Source organism: Thamnophis elegans, chromosome 4 (assembly GCF_009769535.1).
Source record: "Thamnophis elegans isolate rThaEle1 chromosome 4, rThaEle1.pri, whole genome shotgun sequence".
Taxonomy (NCBI): Eukaryota; Metazoa; Chordata; class Lepidosauria; order Squamata; family Colubridae; genus Thamnophis; species Thamnophis elegans.
Genome location: NC_045544.1, coordinates 72,490,969 through 72,513,827, shown reverse-complemented (window position 1 = coordinate 72,513,827; position 22,859 = coordinate 72,490,969). Strand labels below are relative to the sequence as shown.

Genomic DNA, 22,859 nt, shown 5'->3' with positions numbered 1-22,859 from the left:
TACAAACAACAAGACTATTTGGCATCTTGATCAGGAGAGAATTTTGCACCAACATTTCCTATAGCTCCTTCTTGTATTTTATACCATTCATGTTTTTATGAACAAATTAAAAATATATGGCCAATAAATGACAAAATATACACCCGGTGACTTCATGGAAACATGGGCAAGGTGATATAAAATGCAATCCAGTGCTGCATTACTAGACTTGTGTGCAACAAAATACAGTTCCTTCTAACCACCACCCTACACATTTACTCTGACATCTTATCTTGTATGTTTCCTCTTCCTTTAAGGAGCTCTGACTGCAGTTCTTTCAAGCAAGTCAGTGAAACAGGATCAGCAGAGAGATATGGTGAAGGATTACACACTGAGTTACATGCTGATAGGATAACTGAACCCAGGGCTCTGTAATCCAACAATCTCATGACTATTCCAGAATTTTTCTAAAACACTGCTCCTACATTGGCTCAAGTATGGCAAGGAATTTCAAATATAGAGTGGCTTGGGTTATCTATTGACTCCTCAGATTTGAAAAATGAAAATCAGAAGTATGTTAAATAGAATCGTGTTGCTGAATCTTAGCACAACTTAAATCGATTCCTTGTTTATTTATTTTTAAACTTGCCTTCTAAGAAATTAAGATCAATATATCTAATTCCTTCTTCCCTTGCAAAAGAGATTGTGGATTGGAATACCTAAATGTAAAACCAATATGCCCAATATGCTCAATCTCTTAGTGGTAACAACATACTGTGTGAATGTGGAAAGAGGCAGAGCTCAGCCCATCTGCTAGCATATCAGCTACTACCAAAAATATGTACCAATAATGACTTATTTTTGGCCAATGACAAAGCCAAGAAAGTGGCTTCATTCTGGCAGTCTAAAGTTGGATCTAGCCACAGAAGAAGCTGCAAAAAAAATAAGTTTAATCCTAAGAAAAAAGATTGAAGTACAGTAGATGATGTCCAAAATCCCTTCCAATTGATGATTTTATAATCCAAGAGCTTCTGCTTATATCTTAACAAAGTTGTAATCAAATTTTCAATGTCTTTTATAAGGATGCCTGCATTTCTAGCCTTGAAAACTACTATCAATATACAGATAGTCCCTTGTTGCAACCCTTTGGCCTTATTTGAGGCAGCTGCTGGCTACACCAAGCCTTCTGCCCAAGGCTGCTCATGCTGTTCTCCAAAAAGCACAGGATTCTCTCATAATGCTTTGAAAGACTTCTGAGGCCTTCAAAAACCGCACAAGAAAGCCACTCACTCTCATTCTCGAAAATGCATAGGCCATTCTCACGATGCTTCAGAAAAACCTTCAGAAAGGTTCTGCCTGCTCTGAACAGCCTCAACTCATGCGTTGCCATCTTAGAATCAATTCTGCAGAGCAGGGATCACCAACCATTTGGATCTCAGGGATCACTAAATTCATAATTTTAAATCCTGCAAACCATTAATATGATTTTTTTAAAAAGGTAAATAGTATTTAGTGCAATATAAAAATGCAAATAATTTTTCGGCAGACCACCCAATTTTTTTCACAGACCACTGCTGTAGAGTATACCAGAAAGTTAAAGAAAATCTAACTCAGAGTCAAAAAAGGCAGTAGCAAACTAATTTCTCTACAATTGTCAGGAATCCACATGGTTTAATGACGTAACAACCAGGACGTGACTTAACTTGAGGTTATCATTATCTTTATTTATTTAATAGAACAATGGTCTGCAAATATAGGACAAGCAAAATAGAAAAAGATATTTAATCTGAAAATTAATTTTATTAATTTTGGACACCTTTGGGCAGTGTCACTAAATGGCAAAATATTTTCTATACACTGTATAATTTTAATTCAAATATATACTGTATTTTTCAGAGTATAAGGCACACCAAGGTTTTGAAGAGGCAAATTAAAAACAAAACTGCACTCCGCAAACCTCCCAAAAATGGCCCGTTTTTTGCGAAAACGGGCCTTTTTTTTTAAAGGGCATGAATAGCATTTAGGAGGCTTTCTAGAGTGCTCCTGTAGCTTGGGGGCGGGGGGCAAAATTGAGCAAAAACCGGCCCGTTTTCTACTCATTTCTGCCATCCCCAGTCCCCAGGAGCTCTCTGAAAGCCCCTTAAAAGCTATGCATGGCCATTTTGGTGAAGGGGTTGGGGTTTTGGGAACCCAGATTGTCAGCGTCTTATACTCTGAAAAATACGGTATATTACTACAAGGAAGTGTTGCTGCACCAAGGGTGAAAAATATCCAAATTAAGAGTTCACTGGACATATCCAACTTTTGGCTGTAGAAGAATTATCACATGTAGAACTAACTATGAGAAAAATGTTGACTAATACTGTATAATTTTATTACATACAAATAATGCTCATCACTTACTCTTGATGAGATGTGCAAAATTCAGCAAGTTTATCTAGCTCTTCATTATTCAGTTCTTTAGAAAAATTCTTTAGATTTGGAACCACACTGCCCTCTGTTGCTTTCCATTTTGTTTCTATTAACAAAACACATGTATGTTAAAAAATGAACTATTTAATATTTCAGAAATATAAATTCTAAAAAAAAATAAACAAATATTATAGTACAGGGGTCTCCAAACTTGGCAACTTTTAGACTTGTGGACTTCAACTCCCAGAATTCCTCAGCCAGCAAAGCTGAAAGTTGCCAAGTTTGGAGACCCATGTTATAGTAGGTCTTTAAGCAGAACAATTAAAAAATGATGCCTCCTTTTATGAATTTTTTATGAGATTCTTCCTATCCCAGTAAATGTTCGTTCATTGTACTCAAAAAGTCATTCATTAATAAGATTTAGATGAAGTCCTAGTCAAAGAACACAATGTGTTCAAAGAACACAATTATCTGGCTGGGCTCATAACTTCCCTGTAATCAATGCATTATAATAGAAAATGAAGACATTTCTCAAGTTTTACCAAACATACAAGCTTCCACTATATGACATACTTACCCCACTGCTGTTGAAGGGAAGAGAGATTTGCAATCAATTGCTTGTGATACAACTGTTCAAGCCGAATGAACTTCATTGCTTTCTCATCTAAATGGAAAATAAAGGAAAATACAGACACGGACTGCCACTCATAGATACGTTTTCAAGCTAGCACCATTTTGTGATAAGAGAAAAATTTGATGTGAACACAGACAAGTTTTCCAGTAGTGCTGATTAAGCTTTGAAGCTGATAGGCAACATTCAGTTTTCAAGTCCTAGATCAGCAACACTAACAGTTGCTTCTTCTTTGGATATGCATGTGATTTTGATAGTTCTGGCTGTTTAGGCACATGAAAAGCACAATAACGAAAAACAAGGCTTCTTAGTCATAATAAAATTGATTATAGCAATAGCAATACCACTTAGACTTATATACCACTTCACAGTGTTTTATATCCCTCTCTAAGCAGTTTTACAGAATCAGCATATTGCCTCCAAGAATCTGGGTTCTCATTTTACCGACCTTGGAAGGCTGAAAGGCTGAGAAAACCTTGAGCCAGTGAGATTCGAACTGCCAGCAACCAGCAGTCAGCAGAAGTAGCCTGCAGTACTGCATTCTAACCGCTGCGCCACCATGGCTCTTATTATTATGGCAAATTCTGTAGAATGAGAATGCCATGGTGGTTGCTGACTCTTGTTGTTTCATATACGTATAGCAATGGTCTGGAACAGTCACAAGATCATTTAGCTACTGTAAATGTAGCTTGCAATAATTCATAATGCTCTTCTATCAGTTACCTGAAGGCAGAAGAAGCATTTTGTAAGTGAGCATAACCATTGATTAAGTCATTTAAGGTCACAGCCTTTGGGTGTAAGGAATCACCACTGGTTCCACTTTCAATTGAAGAGTTAACAGGAATGAATAAAGCCCTTAATTTCACGATTCCAAAAAGTGCAGAGAAGACTTTTATAACTTACTGCTATGACAGTCAAAAAAGTGAGGGGATGGTGAGGGGCAAATGTTTGAGCATGTGCAATGGAGTAACCTTCATGAAAAAAATCTCCAAGATGAAGGCTTTGAATATATATAAAACACATATATGTGTTGAGATACAGAACAGGATATGGAATGATTATTTATATGGCCTGTGAATTTAAATTTAACAGAAAGCATTGTATTCTGCAGTAGTGTGTCTAGAAACAGGATGATAAGAAGTGCAGCAAAAAAAATCTTGCTACCGTAATGAAAGGATCAAATCTTTAAATATGAAACACATTCTAAACATACAATGAATGTTTACACTGTGCCTTCTTGAATACCACCTCTACATATATTTTAGAAAATTAGTAGGTATATATATATATATCTCCCCCCTAGCATTAATAAATCAAAATAAGTGTAAGAAGAATTTTGGTTTTATTGAACTGTACTTGAAAGTCCATGGCTATATGTTTGTATTTTGATATTAGACCACAGTCAATGTTGTATTTTTTTAAAAAGGATACATTCTCCATCCTGAAAATAAGTTTCAGCAATCTGCAAAGAAAGAAAAGGGGAAATTTTTAAATATATTTTTAGTATATTTTATATCTGCCTATACGGGACATAAACTTCATGATGTACTAAAAAAATTATATAAAAAATTATATAGGCTTAAAAAGCGAAACTAAACTATTAAGCTACCTGACACACTAAAAAAAGACAATACAGATGCCAGATATAGTCAATAAGGACATTCAGAAGAGTGCTGCCTTATGTATAATCCATCCACTTAACCAAGTGCTGTTTCCTTTAATGCAGCACACTTTCCTTTTTATTAGGACCAGTGAGATTGTATAAAGAACTCACTCACAAAAAGCCATGGTACTGATCAATTTACCACATTTTGAACTAAACTCTTAGGATGTTTTGTTATCTATGTGGGATATTTGTGCAGCTTAACTATAGATAAATATTATACAAGGGTTTGGTACTTTGAAGCATGCCAGCTGTTATTAATTTGTGATTAATTAATTTAATCACAAAACTTTTTTTAAAACAGCAAATAGAGACAGGGAGACTGGAGAGTACAAATGAAAGTGCATAGTAGCAGCAGGTTACCTATGCCTGATCTCTTAGAAAGTGTAGTAATTCTTTAACATTCAAGTAGAACTGATATCTGCCACTTGATTCTGTTAACAGAAGTGATGGGGAATGAAAATGATAACCTAAGTATAGAATACACATAATGCTCTAAGCAATACATTCGGATTCTAATAAGTCAATACTTAAAATTACATAGAGAGAGTTTACTTATACATTTTGAAATCAATAAACACTATCAACATCAACAATATGAAAAAAACAGGTAAGCAACATCTTAGTACCTGATGCAGGAACAGGGGAAGCACGTTTGAATCAATTTGCTTAAATTCTCCTTGAAGAAGAGAGAAGAGAAATTGTAAAGTTTGAGCTGGTTCTTTCAGAGGATGGTTTGAATTTGTCTTGTTTCCATCTGTCTCTTGCACATAAGATACTGCTATAAAGTCAGCTTTGTCTTGTTTGACTGCAGAAATATTAAGAGAAATAATTGCTTTTTCTTTTAAGAAAACGTAATGTCAGAAAAAATATATAGTACCCCAGATAATTTCAAATTTGATACATAGATCTGCTGACAGAAACTTTTGTCTCTGTCACCGTTAGTTCAGGTCTCATTAGTTTGTAGCAATACTTATGATTTTTAACCCGAATGAGAATCACTTTACACTTGCTCTTGCTGAATGACATTTGCTATTTTGATGCCCGCTCCCCTAATTTGCAGAAATCCCTTTGGAGCTCTTCACAGTTCCTTATTGTTTTACCATTATGAACAATTTAGTGGCATCAGCAAACCTGACTATTTCACTAGTCATACCCAGTTCCAGATATTTTATAAATGCATTAAAAAGCACCAATCCTAAGGTACAGGAATCCTGGCAGAACCAACTGGCTACATATCTCCTTTGTGATAAATTTTATTCCTTATCTTTCTGTTCTATTCTTTAACCCACTGTTCATCCACAAGAGGACCTGCCCTTTTATTCCATTGTTTAGGACTAGTGATCGAAAACTGTTAAGATCATGGGAATGCTGGTTCTATTGATAAGGATGAATTGGGTAAGTGGAGTGATGGTAAATAGTTGCTCTTCCTCATCAGAGATAAGAGGGTTCTGCAAGCCTTTGCACTGACAGTACCATATTTTTTGGAGTATAAGACACACCTTTTTCCTTTAAAAAGAGGCTTAAAATCTGGGTGCGTCTTATACACTGAATACAGCATTTTTTGCCTCCCCAAACCCCGCCACCTTCACTAAAATGGCTGTGCAGAGTCTCTAGGAAGCATTTAGAGAGCAGAAATGAGCAAAAAACGGTCCGTTTTTGGTTCAATTTTGCTCCTCCCCCCAGCTCCCAGCAGCACTCTATAAGCTACTTAAAGGCTATGCATGCTTTTTTCCCAAAAAAAATCAGGCTGTTGTGAAAAACGGGTCGTTTTTGCTTCCCCCTAAAGGCTATTCATGCCTTTTGGGGGGAAAAAACAGGCCCGTTTTCACGAAAAATGGGCCATTTTTGGGAGGTTTGCAGAGTGCAATTTTTTTTTTTAAATTTTCCTCTTCAAAACTTGGCTGCATCTTTTACTCCGGTGCGTCTTATACTCCGAAAAATACGGTAATTAGGTTTTAGACATCTACTGGCCTGAGTGAGAGCAGGATCTGACTGGAAGAAGAGGAGAATGCATAATGAGTATTGAGTTTGGGTGGTAGCTTGTAATGATATGTGGGAATGAGCTTGGGAGGCAGTAAGATGGGCTGTAAATCTGGTTTTTGAAATTGTTGTTGCTTCTGAAGTCAATCCTCTATATGAGTTTAGACAGAAATTTCTAAAAGAAAATTTGAAGCATTTTTGCCAAGTGTAGTAAAATGTACAAATACAAAATAGTTCAAGGAAATTGAGCTATACCATCAATATGTGTGTACTTAGGAAACCACTTGCCTTTCCTGCTAGGACTTTTTGTTTTTCTTGGATTCTTTTTTTCAGGACCAAGCTTCTGTGGTGTATCTGATTTCAAACTTTTACATGCCCTATCGCTTTCATCTTCTTGGAAGCAGGATAAATAGTCTCCACTGTCTTCGTTATTATTAATGCTGTCCTGCTCAACTCTTCCCATTGTATTACGAGAGTTTTTCAGAGTATTCTTCTTCTTCTTCTTACTGTTACACTGATTTTCATTTTCATCTGGAGAAGAAGCCAAGCAAGATTTGATCCTTTCTTCCTGTATGTCAGTATGAAGTACATCTTGTAAATTTAAATGAAGATCATTTGTAGGAGATTCCCTATCATCCATTATAGTGAACTTTATTTCCACTTTGTCCAAATAACTCTCAGCACTAAAAACAAAGTAAAACAGTGATGTTAATAATGTATCTTCACTACTAACCTTTGCTAAGATTGTGGAATGGAGTGAGCTTTCTACCATTATAGATAGGTAGCATTTCACAGTTGTGAAATATAATAATCAGATTCTATAAATATGAAATAGCATTGTCTTGAAAAAATAGTTATTTCAAAGAAAATGGCTTAAAACCCATATATCTACTGATGTGCATTTGTGAAAGTCAGAGTGTTATAATTAGCCAAACACAAACACTGAGAATCTAATATTTAACAAGATGTTTAAACAAAGAAAAGCTTACATTATAATTAGAATAATTGCCTTGCTAGTTCTTACATTAAGCAATTAATTATCCATCTGAGATGCACTTTGTAAACCTTAAACTCCACATCTTTTATGATGTAAATTCATGTCCTTTCTGAAATGGGGGAAAATTAAGTAGAAATACTTAAATATTTGCCTTTCAAAGATGAAATCTGGCAGGACTGTTTAAATGAGCATTGATGATTAAAATAATGGAACACATGATAAATTTGAAAGTTAAATTATTTTCACTATGATAAGAGATATGACTTGAACTGTTTTCAAATTAAAGTCACTAATTTCATAGTACAAATACTTCCAGTCATAAATAGGAGAAGATTGTTCATATATTATTTATTGACTCCTATCAAATTAATTTCCCAACCTTTTAAGTTCAGAAACAGGAGAGTACAGTAGTAAGAGCTAAATTACCTGCTGCTGTTAAATCAAGTTTCTTTGGGGTTCAGCTCAAGTCTTGGCAACTTTATAGGTATTCCATATGTTTTCTGAGCAAAAAGACAAAATTGATTTGCTATTGGTTTCTTCCAGGTTGTTAAATTGTGCATATTTTTGATTAATAAAAGGTAAAGTTATTTGAATCATATTTGGTTTCTGATGATTGCATTGACATGTCCATGTTCTTTTCCTGGCAATAATACAGAAATGGTTTGTCACTGCCTTGTTCTGCAATGTTGTTGTTTTTTACAACTTCCCTGCCTAGCCTACAGCTCTGGCATTTCCTGATGGATTTCTCATCTAAGTAGCAACCAGGCCACATCCTGTTTAGCTGCCAAGCCCAGACAAGGTAGGCCAGTAGAGTTATAAAAACGTAGCATTATAGCAACATACACAGAGTCATACTAGATGTGAGACACTGTGGGAGGCTGGGGAAATAATGGAAAGTTGACATAAACAGTCAAGAGATGGGAGGCGAGTTCATTGGTAGCTGACAAGAAACAGGGAAAAACCATTTCAAAGAGACTTTGCCTTAATGATTACACTATAAATGCAGGTTAGAAATTTATAGTTTTCAAGACAAAAATTAACTATCAAATCCCACATTGCTAGATAAGATCAAAGAAGTACAAAATATTTAGTAAAGGTGACTTGGGTAAATACCAATTTTGGAAAACTATAACCAACAATGAAATGCTAAACCAGTTATTAATTTCATTACTGAGTTATTCTGATAATTATTTTGTAGTAATATTTCCTTACCCACCTGTATTCAGACTGAAAAGGTAAAATGCTTTAAAAAATTAATTGACCATACTCCATATGGTACTTTCTATTCTCCAGTGCACTGCTCGGAGAGTCCAATGCTGGGTTAACACAGCCTATCTGCCCTTGGACTGAGTGATGTTTTTCTGTTGACCACGCCTCTCTTTGCCTCTGCATGCTCAGTTTGAAAACTCAGTCCGCCCGTTGGGACTGTTTTGGGTGTGCTCCAGTCTGAGGTCAGATAGGCTGGACGTTTCCCACATTGGACCATGTTTATATATTCTGTGATTGAAGAATTATACAGTCGTTGGAAGGACTGTCAGAATTAAAATTTAGATCCTATGGCGAATTTAAATCCTCTGAAGGTTTGTGTCACGTTGAGAGGGCACCCGGGCTTCCCCTGCAGCAGCTGGTCGCAAGCGCTTCAGGGGACTGGACCCCCGCCCAGCAGATGCTGGCGGGCGGCAGGGGCGGTGGGAGACTATCCCCACCAGAACCCAAAGGCTTCTAAAGCCCCAGACGACGTTCAGGGAGCCTGCAGGCCTTTTCGCCGCTGGCAATGTCGGTCTCCAATCTGCCCGGCAACAGCGACGATGGTTAAACCTTTGCGCGCTTTTCGGGCTGTCAGGGGTGAAAAAGAGCGGGAGGCGGCTGCGCGCGCACCCGCCGCCATTTTGAATGCTCCGGAGCGAGGCCGAGATGAGGAGGATGCTCAGCTCGTGAGGAGAGCGAAGATCTTCAAAGCCTCGCTTGTGAGAAGAGCAAAAGAAGCGGAGGCCCCAGGCAGGCTTAGCGGAGAGACATCCAGCCCTCAGCGACGGCAGAACACCGCAGGGAGGCCAGAGACTAGTCTGGGGAGCCAGCTAGTTTCTCCCTCTAATGAAGAAGCTAAGTCTCGGGGACCCGAGGGCGGTGGGAGGAAGGAATCCGACCAACAGGCGGCCCTTCCCTCCTGAAGAGTCTGCCAGCATCTTTTGAGCCGTTTTGGCCAGCGCGTGCCCATACCAGCTCCAGCTAGCTTACAGGCCCCGTGGGTGCCCTGAGCATGGCAGAGGAATGCAGGGAGGCCTTAGGGGAGCATGCAGGGCTCTCCAGCAAGCGCAGCAAGCTAGATCCCTCAGCTAAAAAAGGCAAAGGGCACAAAGGGCTCCAATGAAAGGTCTTCATCAAGAGCCACAGTGGATCCCAGGGAGGTCTCTAGGCCCCATCAGCCAGAACCTAGCCTGAACCATCGCAGCAGGGAGTTAGCTTCCCCTGATCATGAGGCCCAATCCCCTGGGGACAGTGAATTCCTGTCTGGGTATGACTATAGATCAAGGGATCCATCTCCAGAGGCTTCTTGGGGGTACCCTGACTCCCCTAGCTCCTCCATTGGGGAGGAACGTGACTCCATCCAGGATTCCCAGTGTGAAAAGGGTGAATCCAGCTCAGGCAGGCCTGGCCATCGCAGGCCCAGTAAGCAGAAATTGAAGAGGGGTAAAATGCCTACTCTCTCGGATGAGATGAGGGAGGTGATTTCCTTAGCCATTTCGCAGGGGATAGCTGAAGGAATTAAGCACAGGGGCTCCCACAAGGACAAGGCCCCAAAGAAAAAGCACCAACCTAAGGCCTCCACCTCCAAAGAGCCTGTATCCTCTTCTGGCTCCTCCAGCCCATCTCATTCTGAGCTTTCCAGTTCTGAGCAAGAGGAAGGGGAAATTTTCGCTCTTTCTGAAGACGAAGACCTTACCCCTGACAAACCGGCCTTCACTGGCCTGTTTAAGCCGTCTTTATTTAAATCCATCTTGCACAAGGCCATGATGGCTACGGAGCTAGGCCCCACTTCCAAGCCTGAGAAGGATCACAAACATGGCTTGTTCAAAGAAACGGTAGCAGCACCTGAGGTCATTCCAGTACCTGACCTCTTTATGGATGCGGTGCAGCGCCAGTGGCTACAGCCAGGCACGCTGACCAACCCCAGTGGGGGTGACAGGGCACTGTATGCCCTGGAGGGGAGGGATGGAAGACATCCTGAAGTTTCCTGAAGTAGATGCCCCGGTTGTGTCCCTGACTTCCAACTCAAACCTGCCAGCTGAGCTCCTAGAGGGACTAAAGGCAGAAGATAAGAGGTTGGAAAAGGCGTGCCAGAAAACACACATGGCGTCTGCCTGGGCCATTAAGGCATCCACCTCTGCTTCTTTCTTTATCAGGGCCACCTTATTCTGGCTGCGCCAACTCAGATCTCGGCCGCCCCCCAGGAAGTCTAGAGGGCGCCATGAGCTGACCAAAATCATTACTGCTGTTGAGTACTCGGCGGATGCCACCTTGACAGCTGCCAAATTCTCATCCAGGGCCCTAGCCTCCAATATCACTTCACACCTCCTCCTATGGCTTAGACATTGGCAGGCTGAAATGAAAGCCAAATGGAAGCTGGCATCAGCCCCATTTAAGGGAGGCCTTCTGTTCGGAGAGGCTCTGGACAAGTTTGTCACCGAAACTAAAGACAAATGCAAAATCCTTCCTGCAACTCTTAAAAGGGGTGACCGTAAAGGGGCAGGGTCCCTTCGTAAGAGACCTTACAGAAATCAGGAAGCAGGGCAATCTTCTCACCTTCCTCCTACCAGAGATCCTTTCAGGCAGGGGGGGATAGGCATCAAGACAGATCCTCTTTTGGTTCTCGTGCCAACCAATCCCAGTCTTCCTTTCGGAGGCCATTCCGAGGAGGCGGAAACAACAGTGGTAGCTCCCGAACTTTTCGTAAAGGAAACTGACAGTCGCAGGGATCCTCCCATCGGAGGGCGGCTGCGGCTGTATGCCGACAGGTGGGAGGAGATAACATCGGACAAGTGGGTCCTCAACACCATTCGGAGGGGCCTTGTCCTGAACTTTCTAACCTTCCCCCAGAGGACGTTTCTTCGCTGCCCTACCCCCAGGAACCCAGAAAAGAGGGAGGGAGCACATGAGAGCAGAAATGTGCCATCTCCTAGAGATAGAGGCGATAGAGCCAGTCCCCAGGGATCAGCAGGGGAGGGGCTTCTACTCTATCCTCTTCCTTGTGCCCAAGAGCTCAGGGGGGGGTGGAGGGCCATCTTGGACTTCAAAAGCCTGAATCAGCATCTGTCTTACAAGAGGTTCAAGATGCAGTCACTCCACTCCATCCTGGACTGTGTAAGGAAGGGGGACCTATTGACCTCAATAGATCTCAAAGAGGCCTACCTGCATGTTCCCATCCATGCGGCCCACAGGCGGTTCCTGAGGTTCTGTTCGGAAGGGAAGCGTTATCAATACAGAGCGCTTCCCTTCGGGCTATCATCTGCGCCCAGAACATTTACCAAAATACTAGCAGTGCTAGCGGCCCACCTCCGCAGTCACCTGGTACGTCTGGAATGTTATTTGGACGATATAATTATTCATTCTCTCACCACCAAGCAGGCACACCGCGATGTCACTCTAACTGTGCAGACTCTGCAGCAACATGGCTTCTCTGTCAACATGGAGAAGAGCCAGTTCCGGCCGTCCACCTGTATACAGCACCTGGGTACAGTCATCAACTCCACCTCTTGCCAGGTATTTCTCTCTCCAGACTGGCTGTCGAACCTGAGACGCAGAGTGAAGCACTGCAGCCTTGCCAGGTCGGTACCAATCATCCAGCTGTCCCAGCTCCTGGGGATAATGATATCGTGCCTGAAGGTGGTCCCCTGGGCTCGTCTCCACGTCAGGGAGCTGCATTGGTTCCTGCTACCCATGGAGAGGGCCAAGATCAGCAACTCACACAGGCGCGTTCGGCTCCTGCGAAAGGTGATCTGATCTCTGGCATGGTGGAGGTCCAAGGCAGTCAGGAAGGGCTGCTTGTTCAAGGAGCCAGAAAGACTAGTTGTCACCACGGACGCTAGTCTCCTGGGGTGGGGCGCCCATTGTCAGGGTCACCTAGCCCAAGGCCAGTGGACTCAGAGGGAGGCTGCTCAGAGCATCAATTGGCTGGAACTGAGGGCAGCTCGCCTCGCACTGCGAAGGTTCTCTGCTCTCATAAAAGGGGCTCATGTACTGTTAATGACAGACAATGTGGCGACCAAAGCACATATAAACCGGCAGGGGGGCACTCGCTCAAAGGCCCTCATGCTTGAGGCAGAAGCTCTGGGCAGGTGGGCGGAGCGTCATCTGGCTTCTCTCAATGCAGATCACATCTCCGGCATCAGCAACTGGGAAGCAGACTAGCTGAGCCGCCAACACATTGACCACTCAGAGTGGCGCCTGCACCCGGACCTGTTCCAGCAGATCGTGAGGAGATTCAGCAAACCACAAGTAGACCTGTTTGCCACACACAACAACACACATCTCCCACGCTTCTTCAGTCGCTATCACTCGCCCCTAGCGGAGGGAACAAACGCGCTGAGGTCCGTGTGGCCTCAGGGACTCCTGTATGCCTTCCCTCCACTTCCGCTCATTCCTCAGGTGGTGAACAAGTTCCTGGCCGAAAAGGCAGCCCTCATCTTGGTAGCTCCCTTCTGGCCCAGAAGGCCCTGGTACACAGACCTGGTCAGTCTCTCAGTTCAGAGACCGTGGCGAATCCCTCAGGACCAAATCTGCCTCAGCCAGGGGGCCATCAGCCATCCGGAGCCCCAGTGGCTACAGCTAGCCGTTTGTCACTTGAGGGGGAACTCCTGAGGAAGCAGAAGTTCTCTGACCAGGTCATTCGAACGATACAAGCGTCCAGGAGGCCTTCTACTACTAGAATCTACGATGCCACCTGGGCTGCATTCTCATAGTGGTGCAAGACTAGAGACAGAGGCCTCATCAGCCTTGATCCCTCAGACCCTAAACTTCTTGCAGGAGGGTCTAGATAAAGGCCTCGCTGTTAGCACCCTTAGACGTCAGGTTGCAGCGCTGTCCACTATCCTGGCCAGGGTCTCCTCTCACTCTCTGAGTCAGCAGCCTCAGATCAAGAGCTTTCTTAAGGGAGCTGCGAACATCAGCCCGCCAGCTGTTCACCGGTATCCATCATGGGACCTTCCATTTGTGCTTAAGGCTCTGACGAAAGCTCCATTTGAACCTTTGCGCACGACCAGTCTACGCCACCTTACCATCAAAACTGCCTTCCTGGTGGCTGTTACGTCAGCACGCAGGGTATCCGAGCTGGCAGCTCTCTCTGTCAGGGAGGATCTGTGCGTGGTTCACCTGGACAGAGTAATTCTGAGACTTGATCCGTCCTTTACTCCAAAAATTAGCTCTCTGTTTCATAGGACTCAAGAGATTATTTTGCCCAACTTCTGTCCCCATCGTTCTCACCCTACAGAGCGTGAATGGCATAAGTTGGACGTGAGACGAGCGGTGAACACGTATGTAAAGAGAACAAAAGACTTTTGCCGTTCAGAGGCGTTCTTTGTCTCCTTCCTCCCTGCGTCCCTTGGCCACAAGGTCTCCTCACACACAGTGGGTCGTTGGCTGCGCATTTGCATTAAGCTGGCATATGAACACCAGGGCAAGACTGCTCCAAGACGGGTCACCGCACACTCCACTAGGAGCGCAGCAGCTTCTGTGGCCTGGGCGACCCAGGCTTCTATTCTTGACATTTGCAGAGCGGCCACGTGGGCATCCCCCACGGCCTTCATTAAAAACTATAGAATTGACACTTTTGCCTCAGCCGAAGCCTCCTTTGGGAGAAGAGTTTTGCAAAGAGTAGCTGAAGTTCCAGAGGCTCCGGCGCTTCCCCACCCTGGGACTCAATAGCTTGGGTATGTCCCAGCATTGGACTCTCCGAGCAGTGCATTGGAGAAAGACCGTTGGCTTACCTGAACGGTCGTTCTCGGGGCACTGCGAGGAGAGTCCAAACCCGCCCGGGGTGTTTATTTCTCTTACACGATGTGACTGTATTGACTGTAACTGATTACAGGACTGTCTCCTTCGTTTTCAAACTGAGCATGCAGAGGCAAAGGGAGGCGTGGTCAACAGAAAAACATCACTCAGTCCAAGGGCAGATAGGCTGTGTTAATCCAGCATTGGACTCTCCTCGCAGTGCCCTGAGAACGACCGTTCAGGTAAGCCAACGGTCTTTTAATTCAATACCTTCATGCCAATTTTTGTATGCTTTAAAAATACTGCTTCTAACAGGATATGTTCAATATTTATTAGTTCTTGTATTAAGACATATTTAATCTTATTCTTCTTGTAACCTTTTCTATGTCATCTTCTTTCCCATAACTCCTCATTAGCCAAGGAGACAAGTATTATTTACTGAGCAAACAGTACATTGTTAAATTTGCTGTTCAACAGTTTATGAAATATACCTACTTGAGGATATGGATTTTGCAAGTTCCAATTAATGTGACAAAAAAAGTCATCTATCCATTTAAACAATTGTGTGTAATATAATCATAACATTATTTATCCATTCAAACATTGTTTGCAACATAATCATAATATTATTTATTGTACTGGACTCTCATCAATATGCTTCAGTTTTAAAACTTTGATTTAGTAGGCAAACAATGGACCAAAAGGCAAAATCTTTTCAACCAAGGTATCTCAAATGGGCTACCGTATATACTCGAGTATAGGCCGACCCGAATATAAGCCGAGGCACCTAATTTTACCACAAAAAACTGGAAAAGTTATTGACTCGAGTATAAGCCTAGGGTGGGAAATGCAGCAGCTACCGGTAAATTTCAAAAATAAAAATAGATACCAATAATGTTTTTGAATATTTATTTCAAAGAAAACAGTAAACTAGCGGTGTATTCAATGAAATACTTCACTCACCTCATGATGCTGACGTCCCGCTGTGATGATGATGTCCCGTGCAGCCGCGGGAGCGATGTCCCGCCTCCTATGACACACGGCACAGTGATTCCTATCATTGGATCACTGTACCAGAGGAGGTGGGACATCGCTATGTGGCTGCTTGCCATAACAAGGAGGAGGTGGGACATCGTTGCAGAGCGGCAGGAGGGGGAGGAAGGGGAATCGTAAGACAGCCCTGCATTACATTAGAACGTGAGGAGGGGGGATGGTGCGGTGCGCGCTGCGCGGCAAACTGACACAGAGGGAGGGGAAACTCACAGGGGCACTGGGCCATTCACGAGTGTCACCCAGCGGCATGGCCCCGCCCCTTTTTCTCCTCCATTTCGGGCAAATTTTTCACTGACTCGAGTATAAGCCGAGGCGGCTTTTTTCAGCCCAAAAAGTGGGCTGAAAAACTAGGCTTATACTCGAGTATATACAGTAAGTTACAGAATGCGTTTAAAAAATGCAGACCCACGACTCCCATTGAATTGAAATTTGGCAAATTTTATAAAACAAGTAATGACATAAACAATATAAAGCAGTTTATGACATATTACAAAAATCATAAAACATGTACTGTGCTGCTGTTTGACTCTCATACACAATTCAACATGGGCTATTTTCAAGGCAAATACATCTCTGAATGTATCTCAGCATTTCCAGCGAACGCAGTAAATTAGAAGTTCTGTCACTGTGAAGGAATTGAAGAATCTGGTCCAGCAGGTTCTGACCAGTTCAGGAGAACCGGTAGCAGAAATTCTGAATACTTTGGCAAACTGGTAAATACCACCTCTGACTGGCCCCGCTCCCATCCATTCTCTGCCTTCAGAGTCTGATCTGGAGGATATGGCGATTTTGTAGTAACTTTCCCCTGGAGTGGGGAGGGAATGGAGATTTTCCAGTATCCTTCCCCTGCCACGCCCACCTAACCACATCACGCTCACAAGCCACGCCCATAGGACCGGTAGTAAAAATTTCTGAATCCCACCACTGATCTGGACAGAAAATATTTCTGAAAGGATGATCCAAGGTGTTATGGGTTGTCTAGTGACTACTTGAATTTCTTTATTTTTAACTTTGGTAAAAGTGATTTCAATAATTTCAAGAACTTAGAACCTGTGAAGAAAGAAAGTTTTCCCTTCCTAACTGTGAGATATTAGGAATACATATAATCTAAACTCTTGGATATTTGGCTATATTCCTACTTTACAACCTATCAAAAAGTAAGTTTAATTTGACAAAAGTTTGCCATTTTATATTCTGTGTTCATGTCATAAATACATGCCAGTTGCCAAGCTTACAAATTTTGATCATGTGACTATGGGGATGCTGCAATGATCGTAAGTGTGAAAACTGTCATAAGTCACTTTTTTCAGTCACACTGGAACTTCAAATAGACACTAAATGAATAGTTGTAAGTCAAGGACTACCTGTTGTGTGAAAGATAGATCCAAATAGTAATGGATCTATCAAATGCTTTCAAAACAATTACCTTCTGAATGTGCTGCATTTATTTTTCTATGAAAACTACCCAGGTCCAGCCTGTAGAAATGTCTGCATCCCAGATACGCATTCCAACATTATTCAAACCTCTGATTAAAACCTTAACTCTTGTTTAGTATTGGTGAAAATGTTACACTATGACAAATATAGTTTGTAAGAAAAATGAACAAAAAAATAACAGAAGCTTATGCCTCTGTGACTTGCGTACCGAAGTAGTAGCATATCTTTAAAGACTGTCCTGTGGGGATGATGACTACATCATTTCAGGAAAAAGACTGAAATGTGTTAAATTTTTAATCAAAATTTTGTTTCACAATCTGAGTTATATTTTTACAACCAATTATTAACTAGTCAAAATAATAACTGCATAAAATGTATGCACTTGAACACAGGAATTATTTTCATATAAGACTATTGCTATCACTAATATTGAGAGGTGCTACTTAGAGTTACTTATAATCTCGGTAGAAGCAGGGCAAATAACCTTCTAATTTAGTTCCTGGCAGGGTATGGCTTCAGGGACTTCTCAATTTTCACAGTTACCACATTTTATCTCAATTAATATTCTGTATTTTGCAAACAGAACTCTACATAGGCTAGTAATAACTTAAGGAAGTTAACATTTTGTTTTAAAATGAAACATTATTCTGAATTATCCTCCAATTTCATCTGCTGCCAAAAGGATTTATAAATCACTACCCATTTATCAGTAGTTTTAATTATTTTTATGATTATTTTTATGATTATTTTTATGATTATTTTTATGATTATTTTAGAATCATAGAATAGAACCATAGAATATTTTTATGATTATTAAAAACCCCAATTTCCATCTGTAAAAATAAGATGTTCATGTTTTATGTAACAAACAATCTGAATTTTCTCAATTGCTTTAAGTTCTATTTATTTCCATTTATTTCCATTTTAAACAGCAACACTTACCATAGCTGTAAAAGTAAAATGCTTCTTAAACATACTGCAGGGTAAAGGATATCATCATTTTAGGCACAGAGCTAAAAAGCTTCAATTCTGTCTGCCAAAAAAGTAAGAAATATAAATGTTAATACATTAATAAATGCCTTAGTTAGAAATCTTCTACAAGAAGATCAGAATTAGTGGAACATAGTGCCAATTCTTTTTGATTTATTAAAATGATATAAATTTTAGTCTTCATAAATTACTGTAACTTTATTGACTTTCTTCAGAAAGCAAAAACCTTTGTAAATAAATAACCTATCTAAAAAGAAAGAAAGAAAGAATGCAATGTATTAAGGATCACTCATCTCCCCACCAACTGAAAACACGTAATTTGATCATAATCATAATGTGAGAAGGGCTGGTCTTTGTAAAAGTGCCAAGGTATGAAATTCTTTCCTTTAAGGAGGCTAACTTGTTACATAACAGATTTCTGTTTTGATGATAGAGCAGAGTTAACTTAAATTTATTTGTTTTCAGAATATAAAATTTAAAATTGTTCATCAATGCAGTTAGAGAAGTATAGATAGCCATTGACTTACAACAGTTCATTTAGTGACCATTCAAACTTACAATAGCACTACCGTGTTTCCCCAAAAATAAGAGAGGGTCTTATTTTCTTTTGACCCCCAAAATAAGTGCTTGGCTTTATTTTCAGGGAAGTCTTATTATTTTTGAGGTGCGGAAGGCAGCAAGCGTGGTCACCTCATGGCTGCTGTTGTGTTGCAATATTTTCAGGGAGGAATTATTTTCGGGGGAGGCTTATTTTAGCACATGTGCTCAAAAGCCTGATTGGGCTTATTATCCAGGGAGGTCTTATTTTCAGGGAAACAGAGTACAAAAAAGTGCCCTTTTTACTGTTTTTTACACTTATGACTGTTGCAGCATTCCCATGGTGAAGTGATCAAAATTCAGACTCTTGGAAACTGACTCAGATTTATGATGGTTGCAATATCCTGGAGTTATGGGATCACCTTTTGTGACCTTCGGACAAGCAAAGTCAATGGAGAAGCCAGATTCAATATCCTACTAACTTAACAACTGCAGCGATTCACTTAACAATTGTAGAAAGAAAGGTCTTAAAACGGGGCAAAACTCACTTAACAAATTTCACTTAACAACAGAAGTTTGGGGCTTAATTGTCGTAAGTTGAAGGCTACTTATAATATATATAGTTATTAATGTGGCTGATTGTGAAAGTTGAGCTTTCCAGGGTTTTTTTAACTTGAAACTTTGGAAAATTACTATGCCGTATCACACATTGCTTTGGAAAGGTTTTTCTGTTTCAACAATAGTTTGCCATGTGACTCTAGGCTGGAGTATGCTGTTCAAGAAGCAGAAAGGAACTTGGAAACATAAGTGCTGGTATTCTCTGGGTCCCAACCTGTATTCATTCTGCATTGAATAAGATCATTCCAATCAATATGTAGGTATGTTGCTGGTGGTGGGGGTGGGTGGGGATTTAAGTAGATACAAGAATATAATCAAATTATTGGGCTGAGCTGGTGGGGAAAGAACCACCATTTACTAGATTTCTAGTATAAATGATACATCAGATATTTAATATCTATTTTTTCTTAAAGTTCTTGCTGAACTTCCCACCTTAATGCTAATATGGCTGTTATATTTATAAAGTCTATCAATTATTTTGTCTCTTGGAGTGCAAGATGATCAAACCGATCAGTCCTGACTGCTCTTTAGAAGGCCAGATCCTGAAGATGAAACTTAAATACTTTGGCCACCTAATGAGAAGGAAGGACTCACTGCAGAAGAGCCTAATCCTGGGAAAGATTAAGGGCAAAAGAAGAAGGGGTCGAGAGAGAATGAGGTGGCTGGATGGAGTCACTGAAGCAGTAGGCATGAGCTTAAATGGACTCCAGATTGTAGAGGACAGGAAGACCTGGAGGAACGTTGTCCATGGGGTCGCGATGGGTTGGAAACGACTTTGCAACTAACAACAACAATTATTTACCCCAGTTTTAATGATTGTTACAGGATACTTGTAATGAGATATCCCGTAAAATACTGCAACATGCAATAATATATCCTATGCAATTGAATGAAGACAAAATTTGCTTCACTGTAAAGATAGAATAAATAAAAAATGAACATGAGGTCAACTACTGTAAATCCTAGTATTCACAAGTAATAATCCATTTCTGGATTCCCCTTTAACAAATATCTTAACTATAACTTAAAATGAATCTGTTAACTCCAGCCATCAGATATACCTTAAATACATATATACCATACAAGATCAAGACACATATATTCTATCTCAAGATTATTGCCAACTCTGAAACTAAACTTATTTCTTAATCAAATGTGAAAGCTTCAAATTAAAAAAAAAACAAGATCTATGTCAAATATTTGGCACATCTATATAAGTGATATGGTACAATAATCTCCACACTTTTACAACAAACCATGAAGACAAATACACTATTCACAAATGGTTTATCCATTCAGCAATGCCACCCTACAAACATTTCTGGTTTTAATTAATCTTAAAATTGACGTAGCAAAGAAGAAAATGCCAACAAAAGAAAACCTCAATGTAAGTAATGCAGGATTCTGAATAATTTTCAAGGTAATTGAAATAGCCTTTTAATAAGGTACAATGGAGTGAAGGTTAGTAGAAAAAAATTATAAATTCCATCTGCTTTCCAATAAATCACAGCATTTGTACAGCTTGATATAAGGGGAAGGGTTTTCCTTTTCTCTAAATGTTTTTTGTTTTTTTGCTAGGCCCAAAGGTAGGATAAGTCAGAAGGAAGCAGAAGGACATCTGTGGTTCCATAAGTCTGAATGATTTTGTATCTATTTTTTTATTTCAAAATATTCAAATTATCTTTCTTGGTGCCTGAGCTTCTTTGAACCTTTGAGAAAGCCTGCACAAAGGAAGGTCTACATGTATGAACCTTTTTTGCAATATACACTAAACTACGATTAAGTGCAGCATGGTTTACTAAATTAATCAACTGGCTGGATCAACACATCATAATGCATAATGCATCATAAAACAAAAACACTGCCTGGGTTCCCATGACAGTCTGAATTACAAAGTAGCAAATTGCCTTTTAGCTAAACATTTTTTGTGAACTATATTAATATGTCATTTGCCAAACGCTAGGAAATGAATATATAATTCAGGACTGAATTATAGTCTCTGTTACTCTCCCCTATGTTGTTCATGTTTTCAAATAATGATTCATGCAAAGGTACCCCAGTACAATAGTGTGTGTGCACACTGTATTTGAACAATGTCAACTGTAAATGTTTGTTATGTGTGGGTGTATCTCCTTCAAGCCTCAAGCTATTATCTTCTTCATATATCTTGCTTTCATTAAAATAGGCATATGTATTTGCTATGTACCTTTTGAAAAAAATGGTTAGATTTATAATCAGTATAAACAACCATTAATATGTAATCCAAAAAGGACATGGTGGCTCAGTGGCTAAAATGCTGAGCTTGTCGATCAGAAAAGTTGGCAGTTTGGTGGTTCAAATCCCTAGCACTGCATAATGTAGTGAGCTCCTGTTACTTGTCCCAGCTTCTGCCAACCTAGCAGCTTGAAAGCATGTAAAAAATGCAAGTAGAAAAATAGGAACCACATTTGGTGAGAAAGTAACAGCGTTCCGTGTGCCTTCGGTATTTAGTCATGCCGGCCACATGACCACGGAGTCATCTTCGTACAGCGCTGGCTCTTTGTCTTTGAAATGGAGATAAGCACCGCCCCCTAGAGTAGGAAACGACTAGCACATGTGCAAGGGGAACCTTTACCTTTTTAATATGTAATCCAGTTTTGTACACTAACAGGTTACCATAGACTCATAAAACTGTAGGATTGGAAAAGACCACTAAAATGATCTAATCCAGCCCTCCCCCACAGGAGACATACTGTACTGATCTGGGGATAACAACCCCCACAACCAGCTGTCCTTACGACCTCTGAAGAAAGAATGAGTCACAAGTATAATAAAGAAGACAGCCACTTTATCCCGGCTTCACAGTGGATTGTCCCTTATTCTGATTACTTGAAGAGAGAAAAACACACACACTCTCTCTCTCTCTCCTGCCAACGCAAACAGAAAATCTATGTTGATATGCGAGGAGGTCGCAAATGCCAGTCCCAGGTATACCGATTACCTTGATCCACAATGAATACCAGATCGGCAAGGCAGGAGCGAAGCAGCAGAAGGTTAAGGAATCCGATATGTTCAACCTTAATGTTTTCTTCTTATGAAAACATCCGGCGGCTCTTCCTAGTCCTACCGGGACCTACGCTCAAGCGGCGAAGGAGATTCCCGTGCCATCCCTGACCATGCTTAATGATCCGATCCGGTTTCTCGGTTCCCCTTTACGCCCGGGACCAGCATTACTTCACCAAGACTTCAGGTGCAACACGCAGCTTACACGACCTCACTCTTGCCCACCCAAACAACCAGCTCGCCCGCCCGCCCGGGGCTGCGGTAAACTCGGCAGAGTAGCCTCGTCGCTTTCCTTCTCTCACCTCAGCCTGCGGCCACCTCGCCGGAGTCCCGGGCAGCCCCTCGCTCCGGCACAGTCAAATCAGGAACCGGGAAGCCGGAAAGAAGGAACGGGACGCAAAGAATCCAGAGACACCCGCCGGGGGACTCCCGAGCGCAGCGGCAGAAGCCAAAGGTGCGCGCCACCGAGTACTAGATGCCTAGAGAGGACCGTATCATGAAAACAACAGGCTAGAATGTCAACACCGGCG

General features: G+C 41.2%; 1 protein-coding gene across 3 annotated transcripts in view; it reads right to left on the bottom strand.

The window, feature by feature from the left end:
• Positions 1–22,790, bottom strand: part of CNST (consortin, connexin sorting protein) — a 41,667-nt gene extending 18,877 nt beyond the window's left edge. Inside the window, exons 1-8 of one of the 3 annotated variants that reach the window (XM_032215450.1) lie at positions 22,632–22,790; positions 18,085–18,175; positions 8,092–8,165; positions 6,957–7,351; positions 5,315–5,493; positions 4,454–4,484; positions 2,969–3,055; positions 2,383–2,497 (exon numbers count right to left, since the gene is read on the bottom strand). In XM_032215450.1, coding sequence (XP_032071341.1) covers positions 2,383–2,497; positions 2,969–3,055; positions 4,454–4,484; positions 5,315–5,493; positions 6,957–7,308 — 764 coding nt within the window. In that variant the 5' untranslated portion in view covers positions 7,309–7,351; positions 8,092–8,165; positions 18,085–18,175; positions 22,632–22,790. The remainder of the gene's footprint in view (positions 1–2,382; positions 2,498–2,968; positions 3,056–4,453; positions 4,485–5,314; positions 5,494–6,956; positions 7,352–8,091; positions 8,166–18,084; positions 18,176–22,631) is intronic. The other 2 variants (XM_032215451.1, XM_032215452.1) reach the window with 2 other exon arrangements.
• Positions 22,791–22,859: the final 69 nt, after the last annotated feature.